At 32.5% G+C, this 12,038-nt stretch overlaps 1 protein-coding gene across 2 annotated transcripts in view; it reads left to right on the top strand.

The window, feature by feature from the left end:
- The window catches only part of LOC145334130 (uncharacterized), a 141,854-nt gene that overhangs the window by 120,869 nt on the left and 8,947 nt on the right, over positions 1–12,038 (top strand). Inside the window, exons 2-13 of one of the 2 annotated variants that reach the window (XM_080179429.1) lie at positions 4,120–4,161; positions 5,215–5,291; positions 5,680–5,734; positions 6,130–6,181; positions 7,183–7,230; positions 7,445–7,525; positions 8,171–8,202; positions 8,758–8,917; positions 9,487–9,556; positions 9,852–9,924; positions 10,837–10,910; positions 11,565–11,651. In XM_080179429.1, coding sequence (XP_080035555.1) covers positions 5,217–5,291; positions 5,680–5,734; positions 6,130–6,181; positions 7,183–7,230; positions 7,445–7,525; positions 8,171–8,202; positions 8,758–8,917; positions 9,487–9,556; positions 9,852–9,924; positions 10,837–10,910; positions 11,565–11,651 — 807 coding nt within the window. In that variant the 5' untranslated portion in view covers positions 4,120–4,161; positions 5,215–5,216. Of the gene's footprint in view, positions 1–4,119; positions 4,162–5,214; positions 5,292–5,679; positions 5,735–6,129; positions 6,182–7,182; positions 7,231–7,444; positions 7,526–8,170; positions 8,203–8,757; positions 8,918–9,483; positions 9,557–9,851; positions 9,925–10,836; positions 10,911–11,564; positions 11,652–12,038 lie in introns of both variants that reach the window. The other variant, XM_080179428.1, reaches the window with a different exon arrangement.

Here is a 12,038-nt window from a genome sequence, read left to right as displayed (position 1 = left end):
AAATATATTAGAAAATTTGAGAAAAATACAAAATATAAATCAAAGGGAGGGAAGTGACATTTGATTGTAAATTAAATTGGTACCCAAAGTTGAATAAAGATTTTTTATCTTTCATTTGCTTAAAACTTTGGGTAATTTTTGTAGATCTTGATTAGTATCCAAACTTTTCAACCAATGGTTTTATCTTAATTATCAGTGATGACCATCAATTTATTGAGATCTCTGGCTGATATACAGACAGAAAAATTTAGCAATTTTTAAAATTTTCTCGATTTCAAAAAAACGTCTTTTTTCCCTCCGTCCCCCTTACCACTACCCACTTCTCTTTATTCGCGGAGGCCAATCAAGTACTCGAGGTTGCGTGAGTTTTACTTAACATGGAAAAGAGAGAGAAAGAGAGAGAGAGAGAGAGAGAGAGAGAGAAAAAGGGGGATCATTACGTTTATAAGACGGGGAAGAAAAACAGGAAAGTGAGAGAGAAAGAAAAATATGAAACATACATACTAGCAATAAAATACAAACATATATCCCTCTATTTATCTATCTATCTATCATAGACCCTCCGTCTCTCTCTCCCAGAGTAAGTGTGTGTGTGCGTGTGTGTGTGTGTGCGTGTGTGTGTTATAAGAAGGATAGAAGAAAGAAGAATAGTTGCTATATCAGCTGATTTGTTATATTAGGGTATGTTCTAATTTCTTCAAAGCGTTATATGTGATTTGTTTTTATCGGTGAATATCAGTTAAAACACATAAAAAATGTATTTTTTTGTTTGTTTTTGAAGTACAGTATTTTTATAATAATATACTAGTCTCAATACGACGTAAAATATTTGCTTAATGCGAAAAAGATTTAAGAAATAAATAATATAAATAAGATATTATGTTATTTTTATTTTATTTTAAAACGTAAAAATAATTTATCTAACTTGTTATCTTATTATGATTATTTTTATATGCTTTGAAAATTAGATTTAAGCGTAATTATGATTTCAACAAAGCTTTTGATTAAATGGTTAAAGTTCAATTTCTTAGTTTTGACTTTTAATACCTAAAAAAGATGAGATTTGCATATATTCATTGTAGTGAAAATTATCAAGGGATTTTTTGGTAAAACATAATTGCTGCTCTTTTTTACTTAAATTCATCAATTTTAATTCAAATCATTAAATTTTAGTATACCCAAAAGACGTTAAGTTAAAGATTTACAATTTTCTGTAGTATAATATTGTATACCTAAAGTTTGATAAAAACAAGAATAAAATTGTCCAGAATATTATTCCAGATCATTGTCAGATATTTGCTGATAAACAGATAGACATCCTAGTGATTCTAATATGTAGGATATATAAAAGATAAGACCAGATACGCTTATAATAAGATCTACCTCGAAACCAGTTGTTTACTGCATGCCCCTTGGTAAAAGGGTATCTTCATCTAAAAGCAGCAGTCTATCAAAAATAGCAGCCAAGAAAATCACATTTTCCTATTAAGGTAACGAACGAACGGACGGACAAAGTACATTATAGAGTAGCTGCGCTATTAAAAAACATTTAGATAGATAGATTATTAGTTTCAAAGGGTGTGTAGATTTTAAGTAGGTTGGTAAAGTTATGAAGTCAGGCGTGAGAATTTTATTCGCCCCTAGCATCTAGGAGCTCTGTATTAGAAGAAAGGGGGAAATATGACAGAAAAAAATTATAATCACTACAAGTCTTTGATTTAGAAATTAAATAGTCTAAAACCACTCCTGTACAAACAAAAATCTTACTGTTGTATATGATACTAGGGGATGCACCCTAGCTTTTATGGTCAATGGATTCGAAGGGGAGGGAAAGAAAATAGCCTAAAACTATCCCAAGACTTAAATCTAAAAAAATAGCTAAAAACCGCCTTAGGACTTTCAATTAATGTGAACTTTAGCAGATCTGGAGATCTATCTAAATATCTAACTAACTATCTATCTATCTATCTAAATATCTGTCTATCTATCTATGTTGTGTTGTTTAGTAGTAAATGAAGTGAAGCATGAATGCAATGACTCTCTCTCTCTCTTTCTCCCTCTCCCTCTCTCTCTCTCTCTCTCTCTCTCCCTCTCTTTCTCTTTTTCCTTTTGCTTTTTACCTCTTTTCCTCCTATCCCTTTTTTTCTTCCCTTAAAATAAAGTGTGGCTTAAAAGACAAACTTTTACAAATTTGAAAACAAATAATATCCGAAAAATAAAATAGTAAGGTTTTTTTTTGTCAAAATCCTAAACTACTGGATCGATTGGGTTTTTCCTTTAGGTGACCTTCTTATACGTTCTGTGGTGGTTTTAGGATTTTTTCATATTTAAGTCTTTGGATGGTTTTAAGCTATTCTTCTAGCCACACTATATCATTCGAATACAAAGTCCTTAGATGCTTGAGACTTATGTGCTAGTATTAGTATATATGAGAATAAGTCTAAACTTTTTATTGAAATAAAGGGTTTAAAATTAATACATAAATAGCTTAAAACCAAACAAAAAGGCACAACTAATGGGAGCTATAATTTTTAACATGCTATTTTCAAGTCACATATTTAAAATTGTTACACTTTGCACCAAAAACTGACAATGACTGGGGTTTAAAAATTATTTTTAATCAAAATTTTATCTTTTTTATTTCAAAATATAGAAACTCCTACTTTTTAAATGACTTACTAGGTGCTGCACCCCTAGCATCTAGAGGCTCTGTATTTAAAGAGGTAAGAAGTATACCAAAAATAGTCTAAAAAGGATAAGATAAGATAAGATTTATTTTCCTCAAAGGTACAACATGTTTTTATTAGATATATAGCATTCATTAAAGTTACTATGCTTTGATTGGTTTGTTTCTTCTGGTTTGTTAAGTTTGGTACAAATTTGAGAACAATTTACATAATAACTATTATTAGGTACCTAGCATGGAATTGGCCGAACTTCGTCTCCACCTAGTTGCCAAGCCAAATTCATATAGGATAAAAATTATTATTTTACAAGAAAAATTCCATGCAACATTGTACCAGATAGTTGGCATAACCCTTAAGGAGAACTCAATGAACTCCTAAGGTTCAGAAAAAAAACCTTACTACTTTATATAATAGGATAGAAAAAGAGTAATTTACAAAACTTTTTAGTTGTATATGTTGAATATTGAATATACTATATAACTCTATTATAATAATAATAATAATATCTCATATGAAGACAAAAATGGACAAATTAAAAAAAATTTTTTTTTTTATAAAAACTGTAACTATTACGTTTTCATGTTTTAGCTTAGATTTAGTTAGTTTGTTATGATTTCACAGGACACTACACATGCATACAATTTTTATAAACTTATACAGTCATACAGTAGTGCTTTGTCTTTCTCAAGTTGTTTTGAAAGTGATTTCTTTCAGTTATCAGAAACGAATGTGTCTTTTGATAGGGCAACAATAACATTTTGGATAAAAACATCAATTTAGTGACATATTTTTCTATGTTATTGTTAATTCAATAAAACACATACACATATACACATATGAACATGACCTAATTATAGAGTAGCTGCGAATCTAAGATAATAATCAAATTCAATACACTATCTATTGTACTTTAAAAAAACTAGCAACTGCGCATCTAGCACCTAGGGACTCTATATTCGAAGGGAAGGGCAGAAAAATAGCCCTGAACCATCTCATGATTTAAATATGAAAATAAAATAGCTTAAAACCACCCCGGGACCTAAGTAAAGTTTACCTTAAATGAAGGACCCAATCGGATCAGTAGTTAGTGAAATCTTAAGCTAAATACAAAATAATAGAGTTTGAAAACTCAAGAAAAACCCATCTTACTAAGCTTTTTAAAGAAGTAATGTTTTTTGTTTGTACAATTTAATTCGCTATCCATTAAACCGACAGGGTTCTCCATTTTAGGGAAGCTTTGAATAGGTCCTGGGATGGTTTTAAATTATTTTATTACTATCTCTCCCATCGAATGCTAAAGGCGCAACCGCTAATGTGTAAAATATGGACTATCTATTAGTCTAAATTTAAGTAGCGTAGGTACTTTATTACTAGAGTTTGTCTGTATGTCTGTTTGTAATTTCGCCAAGAATAATAATTTTGAATTTTCAGATATGAAAAAGAATGCAGTGATTTCCAAATGAAAGTTATAAAGGTTACTATTTTTTTAGGGATTCGATTAATAGATAATTAGATAGATAGATAGCAGGGGCGTCCAAGCTTTTTTTTTGGGGGGGGGGGTAAAAATTTGTTAAGGGGGAGGTAATTCGTTTTTGGGGGGGGAAAATGGCGCGCGAAGCGCGCCAAAAAATTTTTTTTTTACCCCCTTAAAATTTTTACCCCGGGGGTAAAATTTGCTTGGGGGGGGGTAATTTACTAATTACCCCCCTGAAATCTGTTGGCAGGGGTAAATTTAGTTTACCCCCCCCCAAAATTTACCCCCGGGGTAAAATTTTTTGGGGGGGTAATTTAAATTTTATTAAATATATAGTATTAAAAATGTGCGCGAAGCGCGCAAAAATTTTTTATTTTGGGGGGGGTATTTACCTCCCCAAAATTGTTTGGGGGGGTAAATACCCCCTCCTAAATGGTTTGGGGTGCCGTAGGCACCCCCAGCTTAGGGGTAAATTTCAAATGGGGGGGGGGGGGGTAAAATGAAAAAAAATTTGGGGGTGCCTACGGCACCCCCAAAATCGTTGGGGGGGGGGGGGTAATCGCCCCATTACCCCCCCCTTTGGACGTCTATGATAGATAGGTAGTCAAGAGTCAGATTAGAATATACTTATATAAAGTTAACAGGATCTTTGTTTGTGTATCTGTCTGTCAGTGTGTACTGAAGGATCTCGCTAACCGCTCACCCGACAAATTAATGTACATGCCGAATGCATCCCCAATTATAATTAACGAAATCACACCTTTTGTATATTATAATTATTAGTTTTGAACAAAGCAACAAAAATTAAACGAAAATTTTAAAAGATTTTGAGCAAACGAATAAGAAATAATAATTAAGAATAAGAAATTTGGGTCCCTCCCTGACAAAGGATATTATAATTTAATAGGTGAAAATATAATAATTATGTAAATTAATTTTAGTCATGGGTTGTAATGGTAGTAAGCTAGATTTAAATTATGTTCTTCAATAGATAGACAGACTGCTATATAGATAGATAGTTAGACATTTAATAGTAATTTTAATTTATTTTAGTCATGGGTTGTATTGGTAGTAAGCTAGATATAAATGATGTCCACCCAAATATCTTTACTGTGCTCAGAATTAATGAGGTAAGCTTTATCTACTAAGCATCTCAACGTGTCATACACAAGATGTTAATAGTTGTAGCATTTTTTGCTGAAACTAGTGCTTTATAGAAAGGAAATGGCTTGGCTATAATGCAGCTGACTTTCTTTGGTGATTTCCCTCAAAGTGCTTATGGAGAAGAAACCCCTCAACATCTTAAAAATAAATCTAAATTAGAGGGGGGGGGGGTTAAAGGGGTGCTCTAACTCAGTCTAGCTTTCCCTGTGCATCATAGGATCTTGGCTACAGAAGATTATTTTTAGGCCTTTTAATGCAGCTCACAACGAGGTTCTGGAATAATATGTACATTCAGCCGTTTGGCAGCTAATAGCCTTTCTTAAATTCTTTAATAGTTCTTATATTTTATTTCAGTTTGGAGGGCGGGTGCCACCTGCTGGACAGATACAGATTACTGATTCAGAACTAGGTAAATTTATACAAAGATAATGGATAGTATTCAACAAATTCTGAATTTGGTAAAACTGTAAGAACTTCCTATAGCAAAGAGGATTTAGATAGAGTTTTCAGAACATAAAGATTCCATATGAGGTAACATGAAGAACATACAATACAAGGATTATAACATTCATAAAAACGAAGCTCTAATCATAATTAGGGGAGAATGAGATAGTATGCTTTTAGCATTATGTCTTATTTTCCAAGAATTGATTATACCAAAACCCAGTATTACAAAAAATGAAAATACGATATGAGTAGATCGATACTTCAGTTATAATATTATTCAATTAAAAATTATCTATATTTAATTGAAAAAATTTAAATAACAAACTATTTTTAATTTTATATTTAATTGTATTCTAGTTTTGCACCAGAAGGGGAAGGATCCTATCAGATGGCCGCTAAGGTCACTCAGGTAAACGTTTATACTAGGTGCGTGCTCAGGATCAACTATATTTCCCCCCTATAAAGTGTATTACACTCATAAGTTGTCAAATATGAATGGATTTATTATTACTTGGATCCTACTCCAGATTATCATGTTTTCTGATGATTAAAGTGAATCTTATTGTGAGCTAAAATAACGATTCCCCCATTCGCTCCCTTTGCCCTGTCCACTCTCCTCATACTGAATGAACGAACTGTCCAATAAATGGGTCCATATTAGCAAGCTAAATTGACGATTTTTCTCCTGTCATAATATGCACGTATATTCTACATCCATTCAAAAATATTAGTCCCACATAAGTGTCATATACTGCTATGTAAGACGCATAAATGGAAACAGAATACGTAGACCTCATTTATTGATCAGTTTCTCTATCCATTAAGAAGAGGGAGGGGATGGGGTAAAGAGGGTGCATATTTTAGCCAGCTGGGAGTATTACTTTTTTGAGTAAATAAAAATCTGGTGCAACATCGAAGTAATAATATATCGATTGACGCATGCTTATGATTTTTTTTTTTTTTTGGGGGGGGGTTAAAAAACGTTTCATTTTGCAATAAAAAAATATTCATAAATATGAAACTTTTAATAATCATAGATTTAACACATTTTTATAGGCAATATCTAAAAGAAATGTAAAATCGATATAATTTCATAGGCATGAATATTTAACTAAGAGATTAACTGTGGAATTTCCTATAAAGGGAAAAATTCTCCAAATCAGTATGTTTATCATAAAAATGTGCTAGAAAATATTGAAATTCGAATGTCTTTCCGGAAATTCTTTAAATATTAGGAAAAATATTTGAATGTGCAACTTTTTTTTACATCTTTAAATTGCTACTTATAAATAACAGCTGCACCTCTTGAATAAACGTTGGAGGGGGGGGGGGGGGCAACAGAAAGATATCCTGAAATTAAAATTTTCCTATATTTTTCTGAAGATTTCTCCATAAATTTATATTTTTCAGACGCTACGGGTTCGAATCCGAGAAATTTAGCTTTGAAAGTGGCAGAAGGTATTTTATTTTTTTACTAAAATTTATTAAGAACTAGGCATTATGAGAAGCCTTTTTTTTTAGTTTTCAATAAAAAGTATTTGAAAACAACATTCTTTCTTTAACTTTTGTTTAAACATATCATTATTACATTTTATAATATAAACAAAATAACTATAACATATGTCTATCTATTAAACCATCCATCCATCCACCTATCTATCTATGTATTAAGATGTGCTACAGGACCTGGTGTATATGTATTTGATTGCACAAGAGCAGAAAATCTTTTCAATTTATTACAAAATAAAATCAGGTTACAATATTTTGTGGAATTTTAAAATTTTTTAAATAAGAAACAAGGAAGACAACATCCATAAGTAGCGAAGCAAAAAAAATCATGCATTGATAAGTTAATTATACAGCAAATGTTAAGTAGTCAAAAAAATAGAGAGAAAATAAAGAAATGAATACAAGTACAAAAATTATAGAAAATCACGAAATCTTTTTAAAATTTTTTATATGTCTTGTTGGTTTAACGATGGACTGACAGACGAAAGTAGTTGTATACTGGATGCTCTTTGGAGAGGGGTACATTCACAAAAACAACCAGCAATTTATATTAGATAACAGTCGAGAAAATTGCATTTTCCCCATAGCGTTATGTACTAACAGAGTTACAAAACGAATACTAGATATTTTGGATCTGGATATAGTCCCTTTCGTGACATCGCCTCTTAAGGGGCGTGTCGTCATATTTTTAGAGTGGATTTTCTCCTATTTCTAGCATCTGCGTGGGGCTCTAGCCCTGCGGGGCCAATTGCCTAACCCTGCAATGTAATCATCTAACACGACAAAAGGCCATTTAAGAGGCGAGGTTTTGAAAGGAACTATATAAAAAATTGTTAATGATTTCTTTCAAATAACTTTTTTCATAAGTTAATAATATTTTTTTGTTTAGATCTGGTGGTATAAGTCAGGATCCTGATGGAGGTAAGGTTTTAATCTTTTTTTAAAGACGACTTTTTACATCTCAATATTTTAAATAATGGATATAAATTACGAGGTTATTGTAATAGGGGTAATTTGGAGTCAATTTAAGTTGCTGTTACAACTTCCTTAGATAATGGTCAATACGTTCCATGGCGTTAGGCGGCAGAAATCTTTAGGCGGCAGAAAGGTTAGACGGCAGAAATCCTTATTCTAGAGCAATGATTAGTTTTAAACCTTCCCAGGACCAATATAATGGTTCACTATAAAGGTTAAGATGTCAGCGAGATCCTTCCCTACAGACATACTCACATACTAAAACACGGACACACAGACATCCTGTTATTTATAAAGGATCAATTGATACAGTCTATTCATATAGCAGAAGCCTATAAAAAAAAGACGTCATACTGACCTACCATAGGCCAATTTAAATATATACTGGCCTGTCATTGGTGATTTAGTCTATGTATTGGCCTTTCATTGGTCATTTGTATTGTATGACATATTTTTTTAATATGCACCATAAAGAGCTTCATATAAATGTTTTAATTTTAGGTACCTCTATGGGGAGTCCTATACCTGGCAGCAATGGGAATGCTGTAACTGCCGGTGGCGGCGAAGCGGGTGATTTGCAGCTGTCTGCAGTAGCGTCTCTGAGCCATGGAATACTTGGCCATAGGTCGTCTTTGCCCTCTCAGTCCAGGAATGGATCCGGGTAAGTTACTTACACAACTCTGGGATCTAAAGGGATAAGACGATGACCGATAAATTCATGTACTTCCCTAATGATGATACACAAAATTACCCCATCTGTAGATTACAATCAAAATCCAATAAAATTGCCCAAAATTATTGAGTTAACTATAATTAAACTCTGGGGACCAGTGTAATAAACAGTCCAATGCTCCCTCCCTCCCTCCACGAACACAACTACTCAATTTTGGCCTGTCAGATTATTTTCAACCGTCAAACTGACTGACTGATACACAATTGGAAGCTGAACTATGATAAATGTGATGGATGTAGGTAGAATATACGTGGATGATTAAACAGGAGAAAAATTGTCGTCAATTTAGGTTGCAATTTCCCCCTGAATTTATTGGTCGTGCAGTTTTTCCAGTAGGAGAAAAGAGGATGGGACAAAAGGAGGGGGATAATGGTTATCGTTATTTTAGCCCGCTACAGAGTTCACTATATGATAGATTTTGAAAATCTGGCGTAAGATTCAAGTAATTAATTATACATCCATTGATTATGTTAACTTGAATTGATTAATTTTAGAAGAACTGGCCGAGCATCAATTTCTCAAATCTCCATAACGAATGGATTCAACCAACGGACTGCTGATTTTTCGGTAAGTTTTTGTTTTATATTTTTTTATTTCCAAGAGAAGTTACTTTTCAAGCCTAACATATAGACTGTATATTTATAATCAGTGTGTAAATAGATTGGAATAATTATCTATAGAAGGGATATTTTTTGAATCCTCATTGGGGATGTACATCAAATTATAAGCCATTGTCTTACCCCTTTTAAATCCCTGGTAAATAGACCTATATTTGTGAGTAAATCAAAATATAGAAATAAATTGGACATTCCCCCTCCATTGAGAATATTTAGGACTTAAAATTATAATTTTCTCTTTTTAGGATATATCAGCTCCCACCTATGTTAACGTAAACTGTGATAGCGAGGCAACTAGTAGCTTTATCAATACACAAGGTAGATGCATAGATAGTGAGATAGATAGATAGTTAGGTAGTTAGAGCTAGGTAGATATCTAGTAAGGCAACTACCAGCTATATCAATAAACAAGGTAGATAGATAGAAAGATAGCTAGATAGTAAGATATATAGATGGTAGATATGATAGTGAGGCAACTAGTAGCTTTATCAATACACAAGGTAGATAGAGAGATAGCTAGATAGTAAGATAGGTATACAGCTATATAGAGAGGGAACTGGTAGCTAGATAGGTAGATAATTAGGTAGTTAGAGCTAGGTAGATATCTAGTAAGGCAACTACCAGCTTTATCAATAAACAAGGTAGATAGATAGAAAGATAGCTAGATAGTAAGATATATAGATGGTAAGCTAGGTTGATGTATATTGTGAGGCAACCAATAACTTTATCAATACACAAGGTAGATACATAGATAGTAAGAGAGACAGATAGTTAGGTAGTTAGAGCTAGATAGATATATACATAGTGAGGCAACTAGTAGCTTTATCAATACACAAGGTAGATAGATAGAAATATTGATAGATAGGTAGTTAGAGCCAGGTAGATATATATAAAGTGAGGCAACTAGCAGCTTTATCAATACACAAGGTAGATAGAGAGATAGCTAGATAGTAAGATAGATATCTAGATATATAGCTATATAGAGAGGGAACTGATAGCTAGATAGGTAGATAATTAGGTAGTTAGAGCTAGGTAGATATCTAGTGACGCAACTAGCAGCTTTATCAATTCACAAGTTAGATAGATAGATAGGAAAGGTAGGTACATATTACACAGTAAGATAAATAGCTAGATAGGTAGAAAGATAGATAGGTAGATAGATAGCGAGAAAAATATTAGCTAAAGATATTTTTTTTATGTCTTATTTTGAAACTTTTATCTGTTACATAGGTATTGGTATGTACACGGAGAGAGTTCCACCTCTGCATGCTGAATTTCTAAATCCTGATACTCCAACTCACCAGGTACTAATAGATAGAAACCTAGTGGTAGTATTATCAACTATATATAATATAATTTCTAAATCCTGATACTCCAACTCACCAGGTACTAATAGATAGACACCTAGTGGTAGTATTATCAACTATATATAATATAATTTCTAAATCCTGATACTCCAACTCACCAGGTACTACTAAAAATCTTGAAACAAACAGAATTCTAAAGTTTAAATTTCCAACCCGCCATTTCGTAACTGGACAAAGTGTCTCAAAAATCAGCCATGTGACGTCATGATAATGAGGGATTATCCATCTCTTTTTTTTGTGGTTTTCTTTCCCACTTCTTCTCTCATCTCAACTTGTGAATTTGTTTTCATGTAATAAATGAGCTAGCATTAGTATTATAGACAATTAATGGTATTATCATCAACTATATTTAATACCATTTTCGAACTATGTTAAAGTAATAATAGTTATCTCTCGCATCGTATTATGAACAGCTTTTTGCGGATATAAAATGTGCAATTATAAAAATTAATACCATTTTTGTTATTCCATACCTTTTGTCCTGCAAGACAAACAAAACTTATTTTAATCTTATAATATTTCATTTTAATCTCCGCGGATAGCTGTCTATAACACTCTGCGATAAATAACCATTAATGTCCATATATTTAGTATGAAAATGTGACCCCCGGGTGTGGAACTCAATCCTCTCCCCTCAAGTACCCCTCAACAACGAACCACCAACCTTTCATAAACCAGGTAAAGCACCACCTTGCGATTAATGTTTGTATCAATTCAGTTTCCTTAGAAAATTGGACCAGTAAGCACACAGAGTAGGAATAATCCGGCCATATTAATGGTTTGAACGTGTACTTATTTTAGTACAAAAAGGAAAGTTGTTTATACTGCCTATAAATGACGTCATACTGACATACCATTGGTCAATTAGAATTTATACTGGCCTGCAATTGGTAATTTAGTCTATGCAATGGACTATCATTGGTAATTTGTATTGTTTGACGTTATTTTTTAGGCACTATAAACAGCTTTATAAAAGTTAGAAATCCCTTTTTAGTTTTTAAATAAATTATCGTGACTTACTGTTCCCCATCTAGTGTAATACATCTATTGGTAATTTTTCATGCA

This window comes from Acartia tonsa, chromosome 12 (assembly GCF_053477335.1).
Source record: "Acartia tonsa isolate MP-2025a chromosome 12, ASM5347733v1, whole genome shotgun sequence".
In the NCBI taxonomy this organism is placed as follows: domain Eukaryota; kingdom Metazoa; phylum Arthropoda; class Copepoda; order Calanoida; family Acartiidae; genus Acartia; species Acartia tonsa.
Note: the sequence above shows the minus strand (reverse complement) of the source record. Positions and strands in the feature narration are given on the sequence as shown.